This window comes from Mobula hypostoma, chromosome 1 (assembly GCF_963921235.1).
Source record: "Mobula hypostoma chromosome 1, sMobHyp1.1, whole genome shotgun sequence".
In the NCBI taxonomy this organism is placed as follows: domain Eukaryota; kingdom Metazoa; phylum Chordata; class Chondrichthyes; order Myliobatiformes; family Myliobatidae; genus Mobula; species Mobula hypostoma.
In genome coordinates, this window is record NC_086097.1 from 246,890,585 (window position 1) to 246,903,155 (window position 12,571).

The 12,571-nt window shown below is 43.3% G+C and overlaps 1 protein-coding gene across 2 annotated transcripts in view; it reads right to left on the reverse strand.

Annotated features, from left to right (window-relative positions):
• LOC134356117 (cyclin-dependent kinase 13-like) overlaps positions 1–12,571 on the reverse strand; it is a 136,208-nt gene that overhangs the window by 80,065 nt on the left and 43,572 nt on the right. For both annotated transcript variants that reach the window (XM_063066747.1, XM_063066738.1), the window contains exon 4: positions 11,564–11,703. In XM_063066747.1, coding sequence (XP_062922817.1) covers positions 11,564–11,703 — 140 coding nt within the window. The remainder of the gene's footprint in view (positions 1–11,563; positions 11,704–12,571) is intronic.

Genomic DNA, 12,571 nt, shown 5'->3' on the forward strand with positions numbered 1-12,571 from the left:
AAATCAATGTAACCTTTAGATCGAACGAAACGAAACAGTTTCTCCTTGTCTTGAAAGTAATGAAAACGTAATATAACATGTCGAGGTTTATCTGACTTAGACGAGTATGATGGAACTCTGTGAACATGATCCAATAACGGTGGTTGGTCAGGCAATACAGTAGGAAATGCATCTTTTAAAAGTTGAGAAATATACTTCATAGGGTTATCAGATTCAACAGCTTCACGCACCCCAATCATTCGAAGATTCTGCCGTCGCATTCTGGATTCTAAGTCAGAATTTTTAAAGGTCAGAAAGTCAAGTTTCTTCTTCATTACATTAATTGTTTCTTCGATTTTCTCCATCTTGAGCTCACTTTGTTGCGTGGATTTTTGAAGATCAGATATAGCCGACTGATGTTCCGTAATAGATGTTTGTATCTTATCGATTGAATCGGCAATTTTCTGGAAATTAATTGAAATTTCTGCACGAATCAGCTCCGTAACAGAGGTTGAAATTTCCGCACGAATCAGCTCCGTAACAGAGATTGAAATTTCCCTTTGAATTAGCTCCGATATAGCTTTCAAAGTCAGCGGTGGTTCAGTCGGAGGAAAATCAGTACCTTTCGGTCTAACCGGAGGTTTGCCGTCCTTCCCGTTTTTTCCATTCTTAGACATAGCAGACCTTAAACGCATCCGATTATCAAAGAGCCCAATTTATTTCAAAATATTGTAGAAGTCGCTGCCTTAATGGTTAATTAAAATATAGCTGATCATAAGAAGAAAAACTCAGAGGTAATGGAGCGAGTCAAGAACACGACTTCACTCCATGAGCTCTACCGGAAGTCCCCGAATTGTTCACAATCAACCATGTACTTTTCCTTTGTTAACATCAACTCATGATTTACTTTCCTTGATTTACCAATTTTTTTTCATTACAGAAGCCAGAAGATTATTGCACCAAGATTGCTGAAGAGGCTGTAAATTCTACTCAAACAATGAGCTACGTGATTTCAACATGATTTGCAGCTGCCACTGGATAAAACAGCGGAAGCCATCTTTTCAATTTTTTTTAAGAACGATACAGCACAGTAACAGGCCCTTCCGGTCCAATGAGCCCAGACTGCCCAATTACACCCATGTGACGAATTAACTTACCAACACAGTGTCTTTGGAATGTCTAATTTTAAACATCCAATTTTTAAAAAATGTATCTCCAAAATAAACATAGAAACATAGAAAATAGGTGCAGGAGTAGGCCATTCGGCCCTTCGAGCCTGCACTGCCATTTATTATGATCATGACTGATCATCCAACTCAGAACCCCGCCCCAGCCTTCCCTCCATACCCCCTGACCCCCGTAGCCACAAGGGCCATAAAGGTGAATTAATGATAAAGGTTCCCACAGACATTTTAAATGTGTAAAGCAAAAGACACTGTTCCTAAGTAAAGTGACTCTAAGAAATAAATAATGGAAACAAACTTAAGTTTTCATCAGCCCTCATGAGATGGCTGCTCCAAGTAACATCCAAGAATTAAAGAACTTAAAATGGGGAAGGAGAGAACTCGGTAAAATAGCACTGAGCAAATGGTTGAAGCTTCAGGCTGATAACACCCTAGGTGCCCTTGCACTTCAGCCTTTGGTCTTAAGTGCCTAATAAGATGCTTAAAGGATTAGTTTTACTTTTCTACAGTCACCTGGATCTGGAAAAGTTCTATTAGATCAAAAAACAGTAAACGCAACTCCTTTTTTCAAAAAGGGAGAGAGCAGCAAACAACAAAAGTTAGCTTAGTAGCTATGTTAGAAGTTCTTAAAAATCGTATTGGACAGCACTTGGAAAATATTTCAAGGTTATTAGGCAAAGCCAATATAGTTTTGTGAAAGTGCAAGAAAGACTTATTTGTCACATGTACATCAAAAATACATTGAAATAAACAGTTTCCATCAAATCAGTGAAAATTGTGCTGTGCAGCAATCAAGTGTCCATAAGACAAGAGCAGAATTAGGCCATTCAGCCCATCAAATCTGCTCTATCATTACATCATGGCTGGTCCTGGATCACACTCAAGCTCATACACCCACCTTCTCGCCATATCCTTTGTTTCCCGATGGGCATCAATCAACTTTCACCTTAAATATATCCACAGACTTGGCCTCCACCACAGTCTGTGGCAGAGCATTCCACAGATTAACTACTCTCTGTCTATAAAAACTCCTTATCTCTGTTCTAAAAGCTCAACCCTCGATTTCGAGACTGTGGCTAGCTCTGGATACTCCCTCCAGAGGAAACATCCTCTCCACACCCACCCTATCTAGTCCTTTCAACATTCAGTGGGTTTCAATGAGACCCCATGCATTCTTCTAAATTCCAGTGAGTACAGGCTTAAACATGCCAAAAAATCATTCCCGGAATCATCCTCGTGAACCTCCTCTGGACTTGCTCCAATGACAATACATCCTTTCTGAAATATGGTGCCCAAAATTGTTGGCAATACTCCAAGTGCGGCTTGGCCAGTGTCTTATAAAGCCTCAGCATCATCTCCTTGCTTTTATATTCTACTCCCCTTCAAATAAGTGCCAACATTGCATCTGCCTTCTTTACCACAAACTCACTCTGTAAATTTATCTTCTGGGAGCCTTGCACGAGAACTCCCAAGTCCCTCTGCACTTCTGATGTTTGAACCTTCTCCCCATTTAGATAATAGTCTGCACTATTGTTCCTTTTGCCAAAATGCATTATCATACATTTTCCAACACTCTATTCCATCTGCCACTTTTTTGCCCATTCCTCCAATTTGGCTAAGTCTTGCTATAATCACATTACTTCCTCAGCACAACCTACCTCTCCACCTATCTTCATATGGTGACAACAAACCAAGTTATCAGACGACTGGTGCTAATGAGAGAGATAAGGGAGACAATGAAGAAACGTTCAAAATGTTAATGAGAGAGGAGAGAGAGATAACGGAAAAGAAACAATTCAGAATATTGACAGACCGGTTGCTTTGAACCTGAACTGTTTGAAGTTTGATGGACAGGCGATAGCCCAGCAGGGGGATAAAAAGAACAGGTTCGCTAAGGCACAACACACATCACGAGATCACGAGACCCTGGAAGAGCGGTGTGCCCCCACAAGTTGGTAGGAGTTTGGAGGTCCGGTTCGCGGGAACCGACTATAGACTCACAGGGTGTAAAGGTACGATCGGTGGGAACCTGGTGTGTGTGTCCGCCCTTGCCTGGGCGCCGGGTTCACCGCGGAAGAATGGTCGTATCCGGAACGGAGGGGTCACAGTCGGTGACCACAGCGGGATAGAAGACATAAAAGGGTCCGCCCGAAATCAACTGCGAAGAACATCAAAGGTCTGCCTGAATCAAATTTGCATCCCCCCCCCCCCCAACGGCACAACAGCAATTACTGCGAGCTGTACTAAGCTGAACTGAACTATGCGTCAATTAAGACTGATCATTTCACCCCTAGACTGCGATAGAGCTTGGTTGATTCCTACTACCCTAGTTCTGTGTACATGTGTGTATTATCATTGCTAACCTGTTGCATTTATATCCTTACGATTAGAGTACTGTGTTACTTATTTCTTTAATAAAACTTTATTAGCTCCTAGTAATCCAGACTCCAACGACTGGTCCATTTCTGCTGGCTTGGCAACCCAGTTACGGGGTACGTAACATAAGTGGGGATCTCGTCCGTGATTTTGAATGCCAAATTTGGGACTGGGTAAATTGATTGGGTTAAAATTCCCGAAAGAAAGAAAGGGCAAACAGCAGAAATAGAGATTGAGGAATTTCTAAAGGCGCCAACTTTGGAGGCATTAGAGGATGCTAGGAAATCAGAATTGGCGACTGTTGCCAAACGGTTGAATCTTTTTAAGGGGAAGTCGACAATGAGGAGAGCGGAGATGCACAGAGCTATCATTGCGCATTATGTATCTAAAGGTGTGTTTCGCCAAAGGGAGCTGGAGGTGGTATCTATGGGCAAACCTGGTGGAGAAGCAGTGCAGCTGCAGATGGAAAAATTGAGACTCGAGCACGAGTTCCGGGTAAGGCAGCTAGAACAAGAAGAGAAACAGTTAGAGCAAGAGAGAGAGAGGCAGTTAGAACAACAAGAGAGGGAGAAGCAGAAGGAAAGGGAATTTGAGCTGGAGAAGTTAAGGATGACGCTAGCGCAGCGTCCCATGCCGAAAACCAAGGTGGACGGTCCAGGGTGACCCAGGAGGTTAGGCTGGTTCCCCCATTAGAGGAGGCCAATGTTGATCGGTACTTTCTACATTTTGAAAAAGTCGCTGCAAGTCAGGACTGGCCGAGGGATAAGTGGGCTGTTTTGCTTCAGAGCGTACTTAAAGGGAAGGCTCAGCAAGCTTACTCGGCATTGTCCGCAGAAGATGCCCAGAGGTATGATGTGGTGAAAGAAGCGACACTCAGGATTTATGAGTTGGTCCCAGAGGCATACCGGCAGAGGTTCCAGAATGTGAGGAAGCAGTGGGCCCTGCCCATAGACTCACAGGTTTATCCCGTTTGCGCAGTGACTCGGCGCATGTCCAGAAAGGCTGCCGAAGCGAATGTAGATTTAGCTGAGACGTTTTTACCAGCCTTGTACCAGGAGGGGTTCGAAAGTGAGAAGAAGGAGCATAGTGAAATGGAAGGAAGTGAGGGAGTTGAGTAGACTTATCATTAGCAGGAAAGGAATTTATATAGGCACAGGAACAAGGAGCTAATGGTTTTGGCGGAGACAGCTCTCTCCGGAGCAGAATTAAAAAGGGAGCCAGTGGGCTATTATGTGAAGGAGGGAGTACTGATGAGGAAATGGAGACCAAGTACCGTGCCCACAGATGAGGAATGGGGGGTGGTGCACCAGGTGGTAGTGCTGAAAATTTATGGGGATGAGATTTTTAACCTGGCCCACAAGATACCCCTCGGTGGACATTTTGGGGTGAGGAAGACAGTCAATAGAATTATGAAAGAGTTTTACTGACCGAGCATGAGGGAGGATATTATTGAGTATTGTAGACGTGAGCCAACACAGCCTATTGATACGTTAACAGCTTGCCACGATAAGCGAGCAGACCTAGTCGGTGTTATCATAAAAATTAATGAGGCTAGGGTGCCACCTGATAAGGGGAAAACCCATTCTGAAAAGGTAAGTATGAGGCCGACCAGATGGGAGAACTCTATTGCTTTGGCCAACTTTGCTAATAAGGTCTCTCCCTTAACCCCCGAACAGAGCGAGCCGCTGAGTATGCTAATTAACCAGCACGCAGACGTATGTCCGGATGTCCCGAGGCGATGCAAAGAGCCGGTACATAGTGTTGTCACATCAGGTCAGCCTAGTAAGCAACACCCCTATAGGATGATTAATTCAGTGACAAAAGGGCTAAAGAACGCAGAAGCGTATATTGACGATTTAGTGGTCTGGAGTGACAGGTGGGAGGAGCACATTGTAGCAGTAGAGGAACTGTTTAAGAGGCTGTCGGAAGCCAACCTGACAGTGAACCTCACAAAAAGTGAATTCGGCCATGAGAAGGTCACTTATCTGGGATTTGTGGTAGGACAGGGGCAGCTGGCACCAATGCAGGCTATGGTGCGGGCTATCTCTGAAGTCTCCACTCCGACAGACAAGAGAGCCCTGAGAAGGTTCTTGGGGATGGTGGGGTACTATCAGAAGTTTTGCAAAAACTTTGCGGATATTACCCTCCCGCTCACTAAGCTCTTGCCAACGAATGCAAAGTTTGTGTGGGACGACCTTTGTTATATTTGTCTGGCACGGAAACCACTGATAATTTACACTGATCACAACTCATTAGTGTTTTTGGCCACTATGAAGGATAAAAACAAAAGGTTGCTAAGTTGGAGCTTGGTCTTACGGGAATTTGATATTAAAATAAAACATAAAAGGAATGGACAATGTGATTGCTGACTGTCAAGGTGTTGAAAACTTAAAGTTCTCTGTATTAGCCGAATAGCTGATGACCCTGTATATTAGTGTGGTGTATCTAATAATGTATTCATGCCCATAATTTTTACCCCGGTAAAAATCCTTTGAAGGGTAGGGGTGTGATGACAAACCAAGTTATCAGACAATTGATGCTAATGAGAGAGATAAGGGAGACAATGGAGAAACATTTAAAATGTTAATGAGAGAGGAGAGAGAGATAACGGAAAAGAAACACAATTCAGAATATTGACAGACCGGTTGCTTTGAATCTGAACTGTTTGAAGTTTGATGGACAGGCGATACCCCAGCAGGGGGATAAAAAGAACAGGTTCGCTAAGGCACGACACACACCACGAGATCACAAGATAACGAGACCCTGGAAGAGCGGTGTGCCCCCACAAGTTGGTAGGAGTTTGGAGGTCCAGTTTGTGGGAACCGACCATAGACTCACAGGGTGTAAAGGTACGATCGGTGGGAACTTGGTGTGTGTGTCCCGCCCTTGCCTGGGTGCCGAGTTCACCGCGGAAGAACGGTCGTATCCGGAACGGAGGGGTCACAGTCGGTGACCACAGCGGGATAGAAGACATAAAAGGGTCAGCCCGAAATCAACTGCGAAGAACATCAAAGGTCTGCCTGAATCAAATTTGCATCCCCTCCCCCAACGGCACAACAGTGATTACTGTGAACTGTACTAAGCTGAACTGAACTCTGCGTCACTTAAGACTGATCATTTTACCCCTAGACTGCGATAGAGCTTGGTTGATTCCTATTACCCTAGTTCTGTGTACATGTGTATTATCATTGCTAACCTGTTGCATTTATATGTTTACTATTAGAGTACTGTGTTACTTATTCCTTTAGTAAAACTTTATTAGCTCCTAGTAATCCAGACTCCAACGAGTGGTCCATTTCTGCTGGCTTGGCAACCCAATTACGGGGTACGTAACAATATCATCTGCAAACTTTGCCACAAAGCCATCAATTCCATTATCTAAATCCCTGACAAACAACATGAAAAGTAGTGGTCCCAATAATGATCCGAGGAACACCATTAGTCACTGGCAGCCAACCAGAAAAGGCCTCCTTTATTCCTGTTAAGCAGCCTCAGGAGAGACACCTTAATAAATGCCTTCTGAAAATCCAAGTAAATGACATCCACTGCCTCTCCTTTGTCCACCCTGCTTGTTACTTTCTCGAAGGACTCCAACAGATTTGTCAGGCAAGATTTCCCTTTACTGAAACCATGCTGACTTTGACTTATTTTATCATTATACTCTAAGTAACCAGAAACTTCATCCTTAAGAATAGACTCCAACACCCCCAGCCACTGAGGTTAGGCTAACTGGCCTATAATTTCCTTTCTTTTGTCTTCCTCCCTTCATAAAGAGTAGTGTGACATTTGCAATCTTCCAGTCCTCTGGGACTATGCCAGAATCAAATGATTCTTGAAAAATCATGACCAAAGCATCTATTATTCCATCAGCAACTTCCCTCAGGACTCTGGGATGTAGTCCATCTGGTCCAAGTGACTTCTCCACCTTAAGACCTTTCAGTTTGGCTGGCACTTTTTCCCTTTGTATTAGCAATGGCACTCACTCCTGCTCCCTGACATTCATGGACCACTGGCACACTGCTGGTGTCTTCCACAGAAAAATCTGATGCAAACTACTCATTAAGTTCATCTACCATTTCTTGGTCCCCCATTACTACCTCACCAACATCAATTTCCAGTGGTCCAAAATCAACTCCCACCTCCCTTTCACTCTTTAAATAAATGGGAAAAAAATTTCATATATTACTGCTTTATATCATTGGCTAGTTTGCCCTCATATTTCATCTTTTACCTTCTTATAGCTTCTTTAGTTGCCTTTTGCTGGATTTTAAAAGCTTCCCAGTCATCCAACTTCGCACTCACTTTTGTTTCCTCGGCTTTTATGCAGTCCTTAATGTCCCTTGTCAGCCACGGTTGCTTAACCCTGCCATTTGAGAACTACTTCTGTGGGACATATCCATCCTGAGCCTTGTGAACTATTCCCGGAAACTTCAGCCATCTCTGCTCGCTTCATCCCCGCTGGTATCTTTCTCCAATCCACTTGGACAAGCTCCTCTCATATGCCTCTGGAATTCCTTCTATTCCAGTGTGACTTATGCTTCTTTCTCTCAAATTGCAGTATGAATTCAAATCATTATGATCACTGCCTCCTAAGGGTTCCTTTAGATTAAGCTCCCTAATAGGATTGTGGGCACGTGGCCAAGTGGTTAAGGCACTGGACTAGCTACCTGAAGGTCGTGAGTTCGAGCCCCAGCCGAGTCAACGTGTTGTGTCCTTGAGCAAGGCACTTAATCACACACTGCTCTATGACGACACTGGTGCCAAGCTGTATGGGTCCTAACGCCCTTCCCGTGGACAACATCGGTGTCGTGGAGAGGGGAGACTTGCAGCATGGGCAACTGCCGGTCTTCCATACAACCTTGCCCGGGCCTGCGCCCTAGAGAGTGAAGACTTTCTCCAGGTGCAGATCCATGGTCTCGCAAGACTAACAGATGCCTTTATTTAATAGGATCTGGGTTATTACACAACACCCAATCTAAGATTGCCTTTCACTGAGTAGGCTCAAGCACAAGGCCATCTCAGAGGCATTCAACAAATTCCCTCTTCTACAATCCAACACCAACCTGATTTTCCCAATCCTCTTGCATACTGAAGCCCTCCATTACAATTGTGACATTACCCTTATTACATGCCTTTTCCAGCTCCCTTTGCAATCTCAAAAGTTTATTAAATACCTGTAATGAACAGCTTTTCTTATGCAAAAAGGTTGGACAGGCTAAGCTTGCACCTGCTTATGGTCTCTGAGAAGGTGTATAGAGGACATTTCCTAGTGGGAGAATCTAGAACAGGAGATTGCCTATTTAAAATGGGAAGTCACTCATTTCACTGAAGTGAAAATTCAAGTCCAAGTTTAATTATCACTCAACCGTACATGAATATAGCCAAATGAAATAGTGTTCCTCCAGGACCAAGGTGCAAAACATTACCCACAGCACACATCACATGTGGTTATGATAGCAGAAAACATAGAGTCACAAAAAGTCCCTGAATGGCATAGCCTGTAGAATAATGGTGCATGGGATGTTGTCCTAGTCCATCTTATTCTTCCACTGAGCGAACACTGGGGAGCAGCACCAAGAGGGGACCAGCCCCCAACCCAGCACTGGCTCCAGCTCTCACAGAGGCCTCCAATCTCTCCAACCACCTTGGATTCTCTTGGGCCACTGCAACAAGTGATCCTGCAGCCTGAAAGCCTGATCCTCACCACAACTGAGGCAACGCAGCTCTCCCACTGTCAGTCTCACCAAAGAACCAGTGAACATGATTTGCAGTATTCTACGTTACCAATGTCCAACAGGGTTTTGCTATCACAAGGAAAACATCCAAGACAATACTCACACTTTTTTTTGGGGGACTGTGCACTGTCTCAGCACAATAATGATACGTGACAACACAACATTGGTACATAGCAAATCCAGCTCCACTGCTATCAAGCAGCTCACAGATGGGGTAGACCAACAGTTTCCTATGTTCTTGCTAACCAACAATGTCCATCAATCATAAAAAAGACATCAAGGATGAATTCTTGTTGGACCCAGAGTGATCTCTGCATCCGAGCGCACTGCCATCTTACCAGAAATGGGCTTTTGAAAAAAAAAAGAGGTAAAATTTCTACATCAGGGATCATGAATCATTGGAACTCACCTCTTCAACAGGGAATGGATGGTCAGCCACAATTTCTTAAATGCTAGGGCAGCCTGGAGAGACCATTTGGCCTGCTCTAATTTACATATTTACAAAAAATTTGAAAAGATACCACACTATAGGCAGGACCAAGCTACATATCGTTCACACCGCAATAGGATCCCTCTTTTTCCAGTCCTTTACTCTTCCACCCGTCATCTCTCAGCTTTTCACTCACCACCCCCTCCTTCCCCACCCACCCAATAACCCAGTTTCATCTATCAACAGCTTTTTCTCCTCCACCCCCTCACCCCTTTTTATTCTATTTCCTTCCGTTTTCCTTTTCAGTCCTGATGAAGGGTTGCAGCCCAAAAAGTTGACTGTTTATTTCTCTCCATAGGTGCTGCCCGACCCTGGCCCTGTCCTGGTGCAAGAACATGCGAGGCTGACTGGATGGACTCAGCCCTCTGGAGACACCAAGTCCACCTGCATTTTGTGCGCTGCTTTGGATTTCCAGCATCAGCACATTTGCTTGTGTTTAAGATCCTCACTTTGTATCAAATCAACAAGATGCTCTTCATTTTTTGAAGGACAATACAAAGAACATTTAAACCTCTGCTACATTTTACAACTTGCCTAATGCAGACTGGAGTAGGCAGAAACTTGAAATGAGATGACAAGTTACCCTTGCCTTTTCTGAGGAACAACTATGCGGGAGACAATTAAAAGTGCTAACTGAGAGGAAAGCACAAATCCAAAGATAACAATATATAGGGCAACCTGTTTATAATAGTACTTTCATATCTAGGGGAGGATAAGTGATAAAAAAAAACTCTACAACAAGAAAAACAGAATATAAAGTGCTTACTGGTGACTTTGTTCTGCAAAGAACAGGCCCTTTGTTCCACCAATCTTCTAACCTACTCCAAAATCAATCTAATGCTTCTCTTCTGCATAGCAATCCATTTTTCTTTCATCCATGCCCTTTTTGTTAGGTCAAATGTAAAGAGACAGTACACTGTCAAGGACAAGATCTTTAACAGTGCTGATGAGCAGAGGGATCTTCAGGTCCAAGTACACAGCTCCATGAAAGTGGCTATACAGGTTGACAGGGTGATTAAGGTATATGGCATGTGTGTCTTTATTAGTCAAGGCACCGATTTTAAAAGTCAGAAAGTTATGTTGCAACTTTATATAAATCTAGTTTGGCCACATCTGAAGCACTGCATACAGTTTTGGTCACCCCATTATATGGAGAACGCAGAGAGTTTGGAGAGGGTGTAGAAGAGGTTTAACAAGATGCTGCTTGGATTAGAGAACATGTGCTAAAATGAGAGGTTTTGGACAAACTTGGGTTGCTTTCCCTGGAGAGGCAGAGACTGAGGAGAGATCTGATTGAGGTTTATAAGATTACGAGAGGAATAGATGGACTGTATTTTTCCCAGGGCTGAAACGTTTCATACAAGGAATGCACTTAATGTGAGAGGGGGCAAGTTCAAAGGAGATGTGAAGGGCAAGTGTTTTTTTTAAACACAGAGTGGTGGGTGCCTGGAAAGTACTGCCTAGGATAGTGGTAGATACATTAGGGACTTTTAAGAGACATTTAGATAGACGCATAAATGTGAAGAAAATGGAAGATTACAGACACTGTGTAGGCAGAAGGGATTAATTTAGTTGGCCATTTGATTACTAGCTTAATTGGTTTGACACATTATGGGGCTGTGCTGTACTGCTCTATATCCTATCATATACAAATGCCACATTTCTCGAAAGTGCTGGAATGACTCAGATCAGGCATTGTTAAAAAGTAACATTTTTTCAGTAACCCAAAATATTAAACCTACTCTGCTCCTTAATATGAACAGTATTACAAAATAAATCACTAAGGAATAACAATTTACCTGCATCCTTATCCTTAGCTTTGTAGACTTGGCCATATGTTCCTTCCCCAATTATTCCAATGATATCAAATTTGTCAACACAACGTTTTCCCCAGTCAATTTCCGTCACTTCTGTCTCACCATGTCGAGGACCACAAATTCTATAAATAAAAAGATCACAGTTACAAACTTAAAAATAATCAATTAACAGATGGATGATTAGGAGTAATATGAATATAACAGAAGAGATTCAGAGTCAAAACATTAAAAGCACTGCTTGTCAATGCAAACTGTAACTTAAAAATCACTCACCCAATAGCAGCAAGCTCCTTGCCTACCAACCACCACCTCAAAACCTGAGAGAATGATACCAACTCCCCAGTCAGCAAAACCAAAGAGCTGATTATTGATGAGCAAGAAACTGGAGGTCCATGAGCTTATTAGGACCTGAAGGTGAAAAGAGTCGGTAATTTAAATTCCCTGGCATTTTCACACCAGAAGATCTGTCCTGGGACCAGCACATTAATAGCCATTTCGAAGGCAGCACAGCGCCTCTATTTTCTTAGAAGTTTGTGCAAGTTTGACAGGTCACATAAATTTTGACAAACTTCTATAGATATACAGTGGAGATTACCTTGACTGGGCCGGTACGGAAACACCAATGTCCCATTATGGAAAAACCTACAAAAAGTGATGGATACAGCTCAGTCCACAGTCAAAGCTCCTCCTACCACTGAGCACTGCCACAAGAAAGCAGAATCCATCAAGGACCTCCACCACTCAGGCCATACTCTCTTCTTGCTGCTGCCATTGAGAAGGAGATAAAGGAGCCTTGGGACCCACACCACTTGGTTCAGGAACAATTATTATCCAAAAAACACAAGGCTCCTCCTGAACCAGCAAGAATAACCTCAACTTTCCACAATCTGTAGACTCATTTTCACAGATTGTACAACTCATTTTTGATATTTAATGATCATTTCTTTTGTATTTGCACAACCAGAGGAAATAGAAAGAAGATAGCAAATT